The 16,384-nt window shown below is 38.2% G+C and overlaps 3 protein-coding genes across 3 annotated transcripts; 1 reads left to right on the top strand and 2 right to left on the bottom strand.

Moving 5' to 3' along the window:
- Window positions 1-388: 388 nt before the first annotated feature.
- Window positions 389-1,939, bottom strand: LOC131092047 (potassium/sodium hyperpolarization-activated cyclic nucleotide-gated channel 2-like). Its single transcript, XM_058038518.1, has 3 exons — window positions 1,928-1,939; window positions 978-1,494; window positions 389-744 (listed from the first exon to the last, which is right to left on the bottom strand). The coding sequence occupies exons 1-3, from the start codon at window positions 1,937-1,939 to the stop codon at window positions 707-709; spliced, it is 567 nt and encodes a 188-aa protein (XP_057894501.1). The 3' UTR covers window positions 389-706.
- Window positions 1,217-9,354, top strand: FBXW2 (F-box and WD repeat domain containing 2). Its single transcript, XM_058038199.1, has 7 exons — window positions 1,217-1,503; window positions 2,967-3,476; window positions 4,686-4,880; window positions 5,665-5,798; window positions 6,400-6,486; window positions 7,135-7,304; window positions 8,756-9,354. The coding sequence occupies exons 2-7, from the start codon at window positions 2,987-2,989 to the stop codon at window positions 9,042-9,044; spliced, it is 1,365 nt and encodes a 454-aa protein (XP_057894182.1). The 5' UTR covers window positions 1,217-1,503; window positions 2,967-2,986; the 3' UTR covers window positions 9,045-9,354.
- Window positions 9,355-11,784: 2,430 nt separating this feature from the next.
- Window positions 11,785-14,724, bottom strand: LOC131091860 (uncharacterized). The gene has a single exon (XM_058038200.1). It carries the CDS (start codon window positions 13,504-13,506, stop codon window positions 12,199-12,201), a length of 1,308 nt encoding a protein of 435 aa, XP_057894183.1. The 5' UTR covers window positions 13,507-14,724; the 3' UTR covers window positions 11,785-12,198.
- Window positions 14,725-16,384: the final 1,660 nt, after the last annotated feature.

Genomic DNA, 16,384 nt, shown 5'->3' with positions numbered 1-16,384 from the left:
TTTTAGACTTTTGGAGACCTGCTTCAAGTGGGGATCTTTACTCTGTAAACTAACACTGCAAACTAGTTTTTCTCCCTTTCTGGCTAAGTGTGTACTCTTACTGTCTCCAAGACCTTGCAATTCCTTTTGAAAAATCATCTTTCCCAAAGTAGCAAAGACATTCTCTTAAGAGCTGCAACCCTTTAAATTTAAATGCATTTTTAAATGCATTCCTAGCCACCTTGACAACAATAAGAAAAAAGCCTTAAGTCCACGAAAGCCAAGAATTCATCTTCATTTGGGATTAGGACTTAATTCTGTGGTCAGAATTAACAGAAATAACAGCCACACAAACATCAAGTACTGCAGTCTGAAACTAACATTAGCCAGGCTATGTTGTGCACTCTTCACTGTAAGATGCAGCCTAAGGAAAAGGTAGAGTTAAGGAAGGAAATTTCATTTATTTATAAAATTAGATTTTATTTTACATCTTAGAAAAAAAAAAGATATTGGCCCCAATCACTTAATATTCTCACATGGCCATTACAGTTAGTACACCAGGTTAAAAGAACACAGGAACTGAAGAAATAAGTGTAATTCGCTTCTATAAAATGCTTACTATACAATCCCGAAATTCTTTGGGTTCCTCAGAAGGCCATAACCCCGTTGGTTAACACACAAGCAGCACTAGATACGCCTCTTGCTTTAAGTAGGAAGATTTCAGATATCAGCAACCATGGAGCTGGACCCAGGCAAAGGCAAAACCTGCAATTAAAAAGTGAAGAAAATAAATGCAGGTTAAGTAGGAAAAAGTAAATTATGTCCAAATTAATCAAGTAAGGGGGATGCAGTTTTCACGTTAGATTTGTGCATGGTTCCACCGACACCGTACCTCTACCACAAGGAGAGAGAATACGTGACTGTAAGTCAGTATGATGAACACTAGTGTATTTTTCATCATAATGATTACAGGAATATTCTTAACAAACAGAACTTGCCAAAACCTCGGGTACGAGTCGGAAGCGGCGGAACCCAGCAGGCAGCCAAATTCCTCAGCAGCCGTGTCTCGCCTGTGGGGAAGCGTCGACGCGTCCGTGCCCGGTCGCCTCTCGCCGGGGCGCCGCTACGAGCGCGCCGGACAGCAGAAGCGGGCCGGGTGGAAGCGGCTGGGCGCGGCGGCGGGGAACGATGACGTTGGGATGCGCCGGAAGCCGCCTGTTCGTGAGAGCGACGGGTCAGGGAGCGCCTTCTCTCCGGTGCCGGCGGTTCGCCCAGCGCGGGCTTGGCCCAGCCTCCCCTCCCTTCAGCGTCGGGCGGTCGTGAGGCCCTGGTCTCCTCTTGGGGGTGACCCTTCTGCCGTGGGTGCCTGCAGATTGTGGCGTGGGCTGCGGAAGTGCTGAGAGCCGGTCCTGCCGTAGGAGCGATGGCCGCAGGGAAGCACCCGGCCGTGCTGGACTCCGGGAGTCCGCGCAAGCCGTGGCGACTGCCCGCCGACGGACACCCCACACCGGGCTGCTACCTGAGGTGAGCGACGCGGAGCTATCGACAGCAGCGGCGCTGAGTCTGCAGTCCTCGCCGTGCTTTTTGCATGTGGAGGTATATTGGGAGCGGTCGGGGGGAGCGGATAGGGCTGGCTGCGTAACACCTGGAAAAGAGGCTCGAGCACTGGTTTCAGCGGCCTCACAGCAGCCCTTAATTTCAGTAATATCTTCACGTATTGAATACAACGAACGCCTTGGGGCTCACGGAGTTTTTATTCGTAGCCGGCCTATTAGAATTTTTTACTTTAACACATGCCTGTTTCAACAGCAACTGTATTCACTGCCATGTGTGTTGAGGAGAGCTGGTAAGTGCTGTCTGCAGTAAAAGTTACTGTAATGAACTTGTGATTTAATAGGAGCAGCTGGTTCTGTGGATTTGACATCCAGAACCTTCTTGTGTGTTTTACCAACAACTGCATGCCATGTGCAGCCTTTTATAGAGATGACTCTAATTTTCTGTACTCCTATGCCCTGTTAAAAGGTGTGCTCTAAGATCTAATTCTATGATGGTAAAATGTGCGTATAGAAATAAACATGCTATTGAGTCCCACTCAGGTACCTCAGTTCTTTCAGTTTGGGAGTGCTGTGAAATTCAGACAGTTATCTAATGAATTAGACCTTCCAGAGAAAATAAATGTATGTTATTTTTTAACTGCTTATCTGATGTTTATCTTCTTAATCAATAGTCCCAGGTCGCTGAAGGAACTTGAGATGTCACAGGATAGTATAAGTGCATTCAGGAGGTGGTATTCAATTTCACAGTTAAGTCCCAGTGGAAATAAACTGAGGAAATAGGAAAAAAAAAATACAACAACAGGATTTTTAAAATGCATTTAAAAAGGTCAAAGTGGTGCAGACACATCAAAACTGATGCTAAACCAGCACAAGTTCAGGCCTTTACGTGGGCCACATAGAAAAATTAGAAAGACTAACGTATCCCTCCGCACAATTTGTCAGACATCTTTGTATACTTTTTTGAAAACTTAACTAGTTATCTACTTATGAGTACATTATGTTAGTAACTAGTTTATCACTCTGCTTATGTGTTTTGTTTTTTTTCCTTTTATCAGAATAATCCATGAGTAAAAGTAAACTCTAAGACAGTGTTTATTTGCTGCAATAGGTGTAAAACCTAAACTAACCCCTACCTTATTGGACTCAGAGTTTGAAAGTGTTAATCTAAACCAAGAAATATGTTAACATTCATAATGAATGCTGACATTCACTAGCTAGATACAGTTTACTTGTAAGTCTGCTGTGGGACAAATGATAGTTCAGGGTGCATGCAAATGCTTAGTCCTAACCTGAAGAATATTTTAAAATGCATTTGGTCTCTTCTATCTGTGTGTTAACATGCCATTTGGAATACTTATGTACCAGTAATAAAGATGTGATTCATGCCTTATTTTCTGAACGGAACTAATACAGTATTTTGATGTATCACAGGTAAATTTTTCCATAACCTTATGGAGAAAAAGGACTTTGAAGCATGGCTTGATAACATTTCTATTGCATTTCTTTCTCTGACGGACTTGCAGAAAAATGAAATTCTGGATCACCTGATTAGCTTGAGTGGAGCAGTCCAGCTCAGGCACCTCTCCAATAATCTAGAGATTCTACTCAAGAGGGACTTCCTCAAACTTCTTCCATTGGAACTTAGTTTTTATCTGTTAAAATGGCTTGATCCGCAGACCTTACTCACATGTTGCCTCGTCTCTAAGCAGTGGAACAAGGTTATAAGTGCCTGTACAGAGGTGTGGCAAACTGCCTGTAAGAATTTGGGTTGGCAGATAGATGACTCTGTTCAGGATCCTCTACACTGGAAGAAGATTTACCTAAAAGCTATTTTAAGGATGAAGCAACTGAAGGACCACGAAGCCTTTGAGACATCCTCTTTAATTGGACACAGTGCCAGAGTATATGCACTTTACTATAAAGATGGACTTCTGTGTACAGGTAGGAAGGACAGACAACTCGGGAGTCTTAAAATTCTTTGTTTTCTCTTCCCCCTCATAAGATTAATGACAAACAATTTGCTTTTCTTTTACCAGACAAATTATTGTCATAGTGTGAATACAGATGATAATTCAAAATTACTTATTTTTTCAATTTTTTAAACACCTGGTGTACTAATAAACTCATTAGTCACTTTACTAAGAACACAAGGAGACCAATGTCTTTGTTTGATAAAGAAATAGTAACAGTAGGTATCATTGTCCCTGCCAATGGCACCATGGTTGGAACTAAATGATTTTTAAGGGCCCTTCCAATCCAGATTGCTCTATGATTTTGATCATGCTGTTACTATGAGTAAGCCCATTTGGAAAGTACAGATATGTTAGCTATCCTCTTAGAGATAGCTTTCAATTAAAAGGACTTTAGGCTGTGAGAGAACTTCAGTCTCTCAGAGCGTGGAAGAAAAATCCTATCTTCTTTGAAACAAGGTTGTAAGCACTTTCAGTTCCTACCATAAGTGCTTTATGAAGTGCTGTAAAACTAGATTTAACCTTGCTACTAGTCTGACTTGCACATAATTTCAGCTTCCTCCCTGAAGAGTAGAGACTGCAGTATTTCAGTTTGAACTTAAGTTACAGACAGAAGCCTTAGTATGAAAGAATAATAACCGTTACAAGGAATCGCTGTCAGAGCATATTCCAAGGATTTTCCGGTAATTTGGAATGATAATGTTATACACAAAGTTGGGAATACTTCCTTCAGTCAGTCATTTGTTGGTACAGTAGGATGCTAACTAGAAGCCAACAACTAGATTCTAGCCAGTCTTTCACTTATCTACTCAGTAGTGAATGTTACACACAGAAAACAGCATTGTCAAAACTTTCTGACAACTTTTGTACTGAAACCTCCAGGAAAAGCAGATGTAAGGCGTCCAGAGCTTTATTTTGCTCTCCAAAGCTAGCAGTTGAAAAAAGAGGAGCTTCAGGTAGAGAAAAGAAAGTGGCAGGATATGAGGCCTGGTATTCATCTATATTTCAAAGTTTGCTGGAACCCTTTCCTTCCTGAAAGAAACTGAGGCTTGCAGTACAGTCAAAACCTGAGTGATGTGTCACATGAAATTTCCGTTCATCTGTTTCAGTAGACACTATCAGTCAGACGTAGTGCCAGAATCTACCAATCTTGCATTTATCCTGTTGTTTTATATTGTAGGATCAGATGACTTGTCTGCAAAACTGTGGGATGTAAGCACAGGTCAGTGCATATATGGTATCCAGACACACACTTGTGCTGCAGTGAAGTTTGATGAACAAAAGCTTGTAACAGGATCTTTCGATAACACAGTAGCCTGTTGGGAATGGAGCTCTGGGGCAAAGACACAGCATTTCAGAGGACATACTGGTGCAGGTATGTTGAAATTTTAAAATTGTAATTTCACCAGTGAAGTAATGTACATCATCATCATCAAACAAAATATAATTAAATTTAGCTTTTTGCACACTAGCTTCATTGGTTTGTTCAGCCTCTGTTCTCTGTCATCTGAGTCCCCTCAGTTTCCCTCAACAGGGAAAGTGACCAGAACAGATAGACACTTGTCCCTGAATATGCCATGTAGCATTTTCCAATTGCATGGAAGTAACAATAAATGCCACGGTTATTCACTAGCTTCAAGTCTCAAAGAGGTGCAGATCTTAGGTAGCAGGGCATACATGGCCATGGCCATTTTTTCTATTCCCATACTAGACATGAGCTTAAAGCAAAGAGCAAAATGGGAGCTGAGAATAGATATTTGCATTGCCCTCATAATTCAGTTCATTGTCGTGTACTTAGAAATACTCTCAGCTCAGCTGTAGTTTTTTTCCTTGTTTTTATAAAATATACTAATCCTGTGGAATTATCTTACTAAAACTCTGGAAATATGAACTAGCTTAAGTTACACTTTGCCACAATCCAGCCACAAAGGAACCACTGATATACATGCTCTTAATTTGGGCAAAAAAAACCAGTAATTTTGCAATGTAAACTTAGGCATCCAGAGCAACAATTCATTTATACAGTTCAAGAACAATTAAGGATGTAGTAGCATATGAATTTAGAAGCTGCTAAATTCATACAGATGCTACTAGTGTCTCACAGAAAAATGCATGCATAGAGACTGGTATTCCTTATTTAGTTCCCTCTTTGCTTGAAGTTTTTAGTGTGGATTACAATGATGAACTTGATATTCTGGTCAGTGGCTCTGCAGACTTCACTGTGAAAGTGTGGGCCTTATCAACAGGAACGTGCCTGAATACCCTTACTGGACACACAGAATGGGTCACTAAGGTGGGAATATTGATATATAATTAATCTCACACATTTATTTGCACTAAATTTGTAACACATTCTAAATTTTTATTTCCTAATCCTAATCCTGCAGGTAGGTTTAGAATCTGAAGAACATCTGGAAATACTACAAAATAACATTTCAAGAGAAAAAATATTTAAGATGTAATTAAACCTTTCAGACCATTGAAGATATTTCAATTCCAAAGTAGCTGGGCTAATACTAGGAAACAGTGTTTTGATTCAAAGACTGAATAAAAACTGGTTCTGAAAAAAGATAGCTTTAAAAGTTATGTAAAAATATAATGATCTTGATAACAAAAATCTGATCATGAAACAATATTTTTCCTCTGGTTATTTCAGAACTTGAAAGATGAGGGGTGTACAGATGAAGTATGTATGTTTGCTTATTAGTACAGTAAATTGTCACTAGTAGGAACAAAAGAGTGTAAACTGTAGTTTTCCTTCAGTTGCTAAAAAGTATTTGTACTGCCTATATTGATGGGTACACTATGCAGGTGGTCAGTGAAATGAAAAATGCAAATGAAAATTTATTTATTTAACAGCATCAATATAAATCATTACCATCCTTCAATTACAGGTCGTTTTGCAGAAATGCAAAGTCAAATCTCTTATGCATAGTCCTGGGGATTATATTCTCCTAAGTGCAGATAAGTATGAAATCAAGGTATGTACCATATATCATGCATATATTATTTCGGTACATTGGGAAGCAAAAAGCTTGAGTAGTTTGCTGAAGTTTACAAACAATAGGATTTGTTTACAAACAATAGGATTTAGTTTTTCCCCACGTTTCCTGCTTTAGAGGCTGCGTGCAGAACATGAAACTCTTTGGAAGCTAATTTTTCAATGCTTGCCTTAGCATTTAGTTTTAAATGATAGCTCTACAACAGTGGTAATGCAAAGAATTGGTGCTTCCAAGTTGTGACAGTGAAACAGATAAATGCAAATACTGTTACTGTTGGGGACTTTGGGGTTGGAGAGTGCTGTAAGTTTGTGTCTATAGAAGTGTTTCATAACTGAAACAGTTACATTTCTGTCCCAGTTGGATGGTTGATTGTTTTTTCCTCCCATTCTTTAAAGTACCTATTTTCACTGGGAATTTCTTAGGCTAGAAACAACATGTGCTGCACTGTAAGACAAGTCAATTGAAAACATTAATGTTTCTACCTGAAAAAGATAAATATTTCTGGAAAAAACTCATGCACACGTTTACCTGATGCTTAAAAAGAGACTGTGAGGCTTGCTCTATTTATGTAACAGTTTATAATGTGTATTTCTTACGGTCTTAGTTATAACTGTTTTCTAATTGTAGATTTGGCCTATTGGAAGGGAAATAAACTGCAAATGCTTAAGAACATTGTCTGTTTCTGAAGACCGCAGCATCTCCCTACAGCCTAGGCTGCACTTTGATGGTAAATACATAGTGTGCAGTTCAGCACTAGGATTATACCAGTGGGACTTTGCCAGCTATGATATTCTCAGGTAAACCATTCAGTTTAGGATTCAGTCTTCATTAAATAAATAAAAAGTAGTTAACCAGTTTTACTAACTTACCTTAAATGTGGACCAAAAGAATCTTGAATAAAATCCTGTAAACATCTTGCTTTACACATATCGAGCAGTTTAATTCTAATTTTGTCATCTGATAATATGAATAGTTTCATTGCTGTCTTTGTTTCTGGCCACATGCTAATTCTCTTCCATATTTTCATTCTGTAAGCTGAAGTGGTTCAGTATAGACTTAAACCAGACTGCAGTGCTGTAGTTGTGAATGTGGAAATGTAGTGATGCAAAGCTAATGTTACCATGGAGACTGCTATACAGAGAACCAAGCAGGAATTTCTGGGAGTCCTTTGCTGGGACAAGAAATTAAAAAGTCTCTTTTTCCTTATAGCACCACTGATCTGTCACTCCTTCTAATGTTGTGGAATGACAGTGAAATCTATCAGACTGCAGTGAGGGACTGAACATGATGGCATTCCATTTCCACATAAAGAATCAAGCTGTATGAGTTGGAAATGGTGGCATCAAAGATAGTAATTTACTAAAGAAAAAAAATGCATTTTAGAACTGCTAGCAGACTCCTTAATACAAATGCCCTGAATAATTGTGGATATTTGAAAAATCTCCAGAAGTGCTTCTTATGAGTAAGAATAACTGAGTAATTTCACCTCTTAGTTTACTCTCCCATCTTTCAAAACAGAAAGATGGACTCTTACTGCTGAGAGCAGATTTTCATCCCCACATATTTTTGTGCCTCAGTTCTTTGCTTTATGTAATGCTATGATCAAACATGCAGGCAGCTGTGGAAGACTCAACTCTTCAGTTTCTGTTCCATGTTTTATTTATTAAGGGAAGCCACCATCAAGGTGTTGGGGAACTAAAAAATACTTTTATTTTTTCCCATGGTTAATTTAACATAAAACATCAGTAAAACAGCATTCTAAGGACTAGGATGATTTATCAAACCTGGTTATCAAAAGAAGGCATGTCTCTGTTTTACTTCTGCCTTTTACAGTGATGATCAAAAGAATAATAACAGCTTTTACCTCTTAGTGTAAAGATATTGAGGCTTGAAATCCATATGGAAATTTACTGTAAAACACAAGTACATTTGCTCTTTCATTTGTATGTAGAAATGGCTCTTTTTTTTTCCTTGTGCGCTGCAGAATAATCCCTTTCAAACCTTAGCCTTCACTTATGTTCAGATGGGTCTGTCCTGAGTATATAAAGTCAGAAGTGAAATCACAGGCCTGACTGTAGCTAAAGTGTTCAGTTGCTTAATTTGAAAGATTTGCATCTAATTCTTTCTAAATTACTTCAGAATGATGACTTTAGACACATTTTCTGTAGACATACAGGATTCGCTTTAGTAATTCAAGCTCATGACAACATTGTAAGGGAGATTCTAACACTGTTTTCTTGTCTTCTAGGGTTATCAAACCTCCAGACTTCTCAAATGTATCGTTGCTGGGCTTTGGAGAGATATTTGCTCTACTGTTTGACAACAGATACCTGTACATAATGGACTTGAGGACAGAAAAACTGATAAGCCGCTGGCCTTTACCAGAATATAGAAAGTCAAAGAGAGGTTCAAGTTTCTTGGCTGGTGAAATGTCTTGGTTAAATGGACTAAATGGCCAAAATGATACAGGCTTGGTTTTTGCCACCAGTATGCCAGACCATAGTATCCATTTGGTGTTATGGAAAGAACATGGCTGAAAAGCTCACACATACAGAATCTTCAGGAATTTATGGCTTATCAGCAGTGTGTCCATAAAATGAGATTTGCATGAACCAAAGTTGCACATCCAATGGTATCATCATGCAATGCACAATCATTTATTTTTATTTGGGCATTTGGGAATGGGTTGTTTTGGAAATAATGCAATGCAGCATGCTAACAGTATCCACCACAAAATTTTGTCTATATTCATGTTTAAATATACCTGTTTGGACTCTGAAGTATAGCTTGTAATGTTTAAACCGTTCAAATCTGCTACCAAGTCTGAAATCAAGTTGTGCTTGACCTGACTTCTGATCTTTTTTTTTTCTATTGAAACGGAAGCTGAAGCTACTGTTTTAGAACCATAGACTTTTGTACATCTAATAGCAAATACTGGTTGCAGTGCATGGCAGCTTAGCAAAAATGAGAAAACAGCAAACCCTCTCTCTCTCCAGAATCTTTCTCTTCAAAATGTTTTTCCATATGACAGCTTTAAATATTGAGCCTTTGAACCAGAAGAATCAAACGAGTCCTTTAACAAGTATTTGTCCCCATATTTTTGTGCTATTTGACATGTACTTTAAAGCTGCATCTACATCACATGCTTTAGAAATGCTTCAGGTTGATCTACCTTCCTTCCTGCCTTCCCTCCCTCCCTCCTGCCTTAATGTCATTTTTTTTTCACGCAACTTGAAAACGTGAGTTTTCATGAAGCTTGTGCTCATGCCCTTCAGAGGACAAAACTGTCTAGCATTACTAGTGTGATTTTTTCTTCCCACTATTCAAGGAGACCTGATTTCATACTTAATACTAAATGAAGGCCACGATTCCCAAAGGTATGTGGTATGAGTTACAACAATGAAGGGGAGTTTTCATATGCAAGAATCAGTATTTGAGGATGCCGTAGGAGTAGCTTAAAGTCACAGTGGAGCAGTCTCTAAAATACAAAGCCAGACTCTTAAGCATTCAGTTTTTTCACCTTTAGTCACATCAATTTACTTTGAAAAATGTTGTCTGTACTCAAGGATTTTATCAACCAGAAGCCAAATTCACAACTCTCAATTCAAACTGCACTGTGTGGGGCATAAATGATGAGCTCACAAAGGTGAGCTTTTGTTGTCTCACTCCTAAATGAAGAAAGCTTCCATGAAGAAGAATGTTTTCAATAACTTAACTTCAGTAACTTGTCTTGAAACCAGTTCTCAGCATTCCTAATGTGGGAGTAACATTAACAGTATCATTATGATGTGTGCTTCTAAAGGAACCACCTATACAGCACTGCATTAAGTTTGAAAGATTAAACAGAGGCGTGCCAGAAATGTCCTTGTTTCCAAATCAGCAAATCAGGAAATCTTTGTTAACTACTTCTTTTAGTGACCTTGACTATATAGAGTCCACAGAGAGGTGGAGCACAAGATGTCTGAGAAACAGACCCAGGCTGAGCCCTCCAGACGGGAAGGTGTGGTGGGCATGGGATGCGGAGGCACTGCTACTGTCTCCAGCTAACTAGTGAGCTATAAAGAAAACAGCGTCAGACTCATTTTGGCATCTTGCAGCAAGACAATAGTTAAAGGTTCTTGTGACGAGAGAAATTCTCCACAGTGAGTTTAGTTTAAGACTGAAACAGGTTGCCCAGCCTTCCTAGACAAAGCCCTGAGCACACCATGCTGTAAGCAGGGAGCTGGACTTTCACATGCCCTTTCTAAACGGCAAGTCTGAAATTCTTAATGGACAAGATTGTATGACTGACAGGAGCAGGCATTCCAGATCCTAATACAGCTGCAAGTTTGTTGATACAGACTGGGAGATGCTGCAATCACTGAATCGAAGTAGAAGTTCCCTTTGGACATTGCTAATGATACTATTCCACTAATGACAGAGCTCTTTAAGAGCACAGGTATGTACCACTACCAAATAGATAAAGGAATGAAAGCATGACACTAATGCAGAAATTTTAAAAATCGTACTTGTGCTCACACACACTTCTGTCTGTTAGACACCAGTGTCAGGCTATCGCTGCCTTCAGATGTGCCTTCAGTAGGAAGGCTGTAGTATAATGTGACAACATATGCAATGCATGTAGTTTTGGGGTTTTATCAAACAGAAACTGAAACTGTGAAACTGAAACTGTGAAACTGAAACTGTGAAACTGAAACTGTGAAACAAAAATGAGCAAATGGTTTTTCTGTTTGCTTTGGTTTCCATCTGGCCCTTCAGCAAGTCACTACTTAGCACTATTTCCAGATAGAGTTAAGAAAAAATGCAGCTTCTGTACCCTTACACCTACCAAGGAAGCAATGTAATTCAACTTATCCATCACATAAAGGACTAAAATCCAACTTGTGTCTAAATTTCACAAAATATTTTCCTACGAGGCTTCAAGGTGCCAGAAAAAAACCCAACAAAATATTACATTTCATAAAAGTTGTTTGGCCATCTATTTTTTCCTCCTTGAAATAGGTTCTTTCTGGTTCACAAAAGTATCTTTTTCGTTAAGATGAATATCTCTCCCTTGCCTCTATTAAAGCTTTCTGACACAACTCAGCATTTAGCACTTTAGTAATTCAGGAATAGGTGCAATGACTCTTCTCAAACTTACATGTCTCCAAAGCCCAGTTGAACAAGACATTTTTTATCAGCAAAACTCCAGTGGCTGTGTTTAGTGTTACAATCCATCACATCTTTAACATACACTATTTCCAAGAACATAAGGGGTAATTTTTTACAACTGAAGGGAAGATTGTACTCAATTACTCGTCTACCTTTAATTCAAATTGATCCATACAAATTTAGTACCCAGTGACATACAAACTGCAATAATTAAGCAATGCTACCTTTATACTAATGATTGTATTTGAACTTTTTGTACATAGGTTGAAAACTATTTTGCATTATTTGAATCAGTTGACAAATACTGATTTTTATTATTAACTGAAAACAAATTATACATTTCCCAGAAGAGATGCTACAATCTGCATTGACCCTTGGTATCATCATTAAGCGATTCATGGCTTTGCTATATATTCCCTAAATCATTGCAGAAAAATGTAGACTCCATGTGAAAATCAATGTAATGTGATTTTTAAATTATATCCTCTGTCTTCCCACAATACAGGTAGCCCTCCACTTTCACTTCTTATAACTGAGGTTTCAATTTTGAGTTTGCAGCATGGTTTCAGATAGAACCTTGTTAACATTCATGATTAATGATGAGTTATATCTCCACAGTGTTGTATCCCTGATGAGAGATTCTCTGGGAAGGTTTCCCTGAAGGCCCTTCCGACAGTGATAAATGAGGGCAACATCCATGGGAACATACACACTCTTCCCATAAGCACGTAGGACAGAATGGACTGAAGTCTGGATCACCTTTCGTGGATCAACTATCATTTTCCTGGGATTCATTACATTTTTCCTGTCAGGCTCTCTGTATACATGCTGTAATATGTTAACTCCCGGCACAGTATTCCAAGATGAAATGTTGAACGTGTGAGAAGATACGGCTTCTGGGAAGATATGGTTCTCAAAGAGGAAAACACTAGCCCCTGGGTTTTCTTCCTGAAGACTGTTCATCATTGTTTTCCAGTCTGGGTGTTTAAGGGGAAGAATTATTTCATCAGCATCATTAAGGACCACAAACTTGCTCCTTTCCATGTTACGGTATATACAGTCATTTAGAGCTGTGATTTGTCCATAGTAGCCAATGTGTGTCCCGTCTTGCATGAAGCGCCATGAAGAAGAAACCCTGAGGTGTGAGTTTATTGGCCAGGGAATTACCTCAACAGTTCCTTCTTCTACATAAAACTTCAAGACTTTCTCCATCAGATGGCTGCAGTTGTTCTTATAGATCACCACTTTCTGTACTCCAAGAATCTTATACATTTCCATACTCTGTATAAACTGCAAGACATTGTTGTAGTTACCAAACATGGCAGAAATGCACACGGTGAAGTCAACAGAAGAGGTCTCAGGCTTGCGATTTTTAATTTCAAACCTCGGCAGATGGTCAATATTTCCATATGGAGACTGATGAATTGATACATGTGTTGGATCACAATTTTTAGGTTCCAAACAAACTATATCTGTTGCACCATAAGGGAATCCAAATCTATCTGAGTGAACATCAATTTTTGCTTTTGATACATATATCTGTCCATTGGCCTGACAGCAGAACCAGCAGTACAGTTGTTTTACATCTTCATGGTGAACTATCCCAATCAGACGAGTGACTTTGCTTTCTCTGTCATCAAAGTATGGGGATATAATAAAAGTTTTGTTACCTTCTAATGCTGTTATTGTGCTAATGGCAATTTTCCCTCTACATCTTCTACCTTCTTGAATTACTTTTGGCTGATGAGAAGGTCTCTGTAACTTCAGATAAGAAACTGCAAGCATTGAAGTTACAGTCATAATGCACACAGCAGCAGCAAAGTAAGATTTTTTCCCAGCACACATCATTTTGAACGGATCTAAATGTCCATGCAAATTTCTTTATCCTTGTAATTTATGCTGCCTTATCTGCAGAAAAGAAAAGGCAGTATGAGATAATACTCACAATCATTGCTCAAGAATTTCACAAACAAGATGAGGGTAAGTCTCTATCATGGTGCACTGACTTACTCAGAGACCCAGCTACTGTGCTTTTATGAAAATCTAGTTACAGAACATGCATTTAATGGTATGTATGATATGTGACACTCTGAATGCCTCTATTTGTCAGATGTATGGAGAATTTTCTCTGCATGGAGCGTTCTGTAGAAGAATATAACAGGTCTATATACAGCAATACAAGGAGAATTTTTTTTTTCAAGAATCCAGAATTTAGAATATCCAATTTAATAACTAGGCAGTAATTCTTAAAGCAAAGCAAAACTTTTTTTTTTCCACTGAGGCATTGTTGTATGTAAATTATGTTTTAAAAAACCAAACTCAACCGGACTTCTCACAGACAAGCTAGAGGCAGATAAATTAAATGTATATAGAATTAATCAAGTTCATAATAAATATGCTAATTGGGGATTACACATGATGGTCCAGACATAATCCCTAATGTATGAATTCCCTAACTTGCAGATCACTACAGAAGAAACCATACACACAGAGGAAAGTCAATTAATACAATGCAGCAAAGGCAGGTGAAATCAATGCAGGTATAAAACTCAGTTTGCCACTCTACCCCACGTAACCCTGGTACGAGGCAGGAGTTGCAGGAAAGGTCATCTCATATTAATGCTTACTAGAGATCTGGGTCTCTTTACAATGGATCAATGCTGTCTTAGCTCCTGGCATGATTTGGGGGTTCGGGCTTAAAACTCTTGCTGCTGCAGGTACAGGTAGGCAGTCCTGAGTAACTGGGCGACCAAAGTCTTTAGCAGCATTTGTGCTAGCAAGTGTTAATGCCTGAATGGGAGTTTATGGCACTCTCAAGCACTAATTTCTGCAAGTGGAGCCTAGATGAAAGTGTTTTCTACAAATTCACCTTTAGGTATTCAAATATGATCCATAAATAGAAAAGTGACAGCAAGTCTCCTCAAAGGCCTGCTTGTACCACAGAGATTCTTGGGGAAGAAAAGTGTCCCAGATTAATTAAATTCATGTCAGATTAGAAAACTGCATTGGTAGAAGAGAGTTTCCCCAACTGCCAGCAGGAAGTGTGGAGTAAAATGACAGGATGGAATGAACTGATGCTATTGCAAAAGATGACAAAAATGTTTCTAGCAGGCAAAAAATAATTGCCTGTGCCCTCAAAATAATGTACTGTACTTTAACAATTGCTATTTCATGAAAAAGTGAATTAGGGAGAACCACAGTCACAACATACCCCTGAAAATGTCCCATATGCCAAGGCCGATGTGATTTACAGCAGACTTTGCTAGCTACCAAGAAATCTCTCTTCTGCAGAGATACCAAGTGTTTCTCTGCAGAAGAGAATAGTTATAGGGGCACCAAAAATCTCACTGCATCACTAGGCACAAAGCAGAAAAGAAGCAGCAGAAAGCACTGACTCTTCTGTCTCTGAAATGAAGATAGTATCCCCATAAGTCCTTAAAATGAGAACAGAACAACAAATACATAGTAAGAATCTGCCATTGCTGTATGACTTCTAGCTGGAGATTTGTGACTGAAAACAAGTCAAACTTTTAAAGTCTTTTTATGACATGCTCTAAAGTACAGGTTTTCCCCAAGCCTTCTTATTCCAAAGATGTTATATATTTTAGCATTCTTACAAAGAGAAGGTCACATTTAACATTTTCCCCCTTGTTTTTATCTATTTATGACTTAAAATATTGATCTATCTTATAGAATAAATATTTTTTAATTAAAGAAATATCAAAACACATCAACAGTAAATAACAAAATAAATTTATTACCTGTACCTGTTCTTTCTTCTCCTTTTTCTAGCAATAAATAACTAACAAGAAAAAAAAATGTCTTTTCAATTGCATTTTGAACAGCGAACAGCGGAAAGGAAAAAGTACCTTTTAAAGTAGATAGCAGAGTGAGGTTCTGTTCAGTCCTCCATTCATTTTTTGATAAAATAATCTACTAATTGTTTATTTTAAACAGATAAATACTTTTAAGATAAATGGTAATAATTGTTCAATACAGAACAATACTGTGAGGAGAAACACTGGTACAATACCTAAGATACTTCCTGGCACATTTTATTTCCCATAGCCGTTGCTCTTCTAATGTCAGTAACAGCAGCCACACCTACCAGAAAAACAAGTTTTCCTTCTCTTGAGCAAAGAAACACAGTTGTGTTGCAAGAACTTAATTTAAATTACAAGTGAGTACGGAGTTGCTGAAGGAAATCAAACATTTTGCATGGATTTTTTAAGGCTACTTAAGTTTTCTTCTGAAAATTAATCTTGCATGCTGATATAAACCCAGTTCACACACATACTTAAGAAGAAGAAAAGAACTAGAAAAATACACTATTATATACTTGCATTTCTTGGACAAACATTTTTTTCATGACATGCTATAAGGCCTAGTTAGAACATGTAGATACAAATTCTGGTTAGGAACTGTGAGAGAGTGCTGAAACAACAGCGAGTTCTAGAAGCTAAGAAAAAGAGCAAAATCGAGAGGTCAAAGACACATCAGAACACTGAATCTTAAAGAAAAGAAATACGTACAATTTGAGGAGTGAAATTCATGGTTTCCGCAACATAACTCATTAATTTTGCTCGCCTGAAATAACCAGCACAAATATGTAGTCATAAAATACGTCAGTATAATTAAGAACACTACATTTATACTTCCTCACTATAAAAAGGGTGAAATGGCAAATTTTAACTTTAAAGGTATGCTTTCAGCATATTTAAATGCT

The sequence above is a fragment of the Melospiza georgiana genome, chromosome 20 (genome assembly GCF_028018845.1).
Source record: "Melospiza georgiana isolate bMelGeo1 chromosome 20, bMelGeo1.pri, whole genome shotgun sequence".
Lineage (NCBI taxonomy): Eukaryota > Metazoa > Chordata > Aves > Passeriformes > Passerellidae > Melospiza > Melospiza georgiana.
This window is presented reverse-complemented; position numbering and strand designations above follow the sequence as displayed.

Bases quoted from the DNA above. Each gene is read 5' to 3' on its own strand.
- LOC131092047 (XM_058038518.1), bottom strand. The intron at 745-977 runs GCAAGTTCTGTT...TTTTAATTGCAG, and splicing joins GACTCGTACCCGAGGTTTTG to GTTTTGCCTTTGCCTGGGTC.
- FBXW2 (XM_058038199.1), top strand. From the start codon at position 2,987: ATGGAGAAAAAGGACTTTGAAGCATGGCTTGATAACATTTCTATTGCA. The intron at 3,477-4,685 runs GTAGGAAGGACA...TTTATATTGTAG, and splicing joins AGATGGACTTCTGTGTACAG to GATCAGATGACTTGTCTGCA. The intron at 7,305-8,755 runs GTAAACCATTCA...CTTGTCTTCTAG, and splicing joins GCCAGCTATGATATTCTCAG to GGTTATCAAACCTCCAGACT.
- LOC131091860 (XM_058038200.1), bottom strand. From the start codon at position 13,506: ATGATGTGTGCTGGGAAAAAATCTTACTTTGCTGCTGCTGTGTGCATT.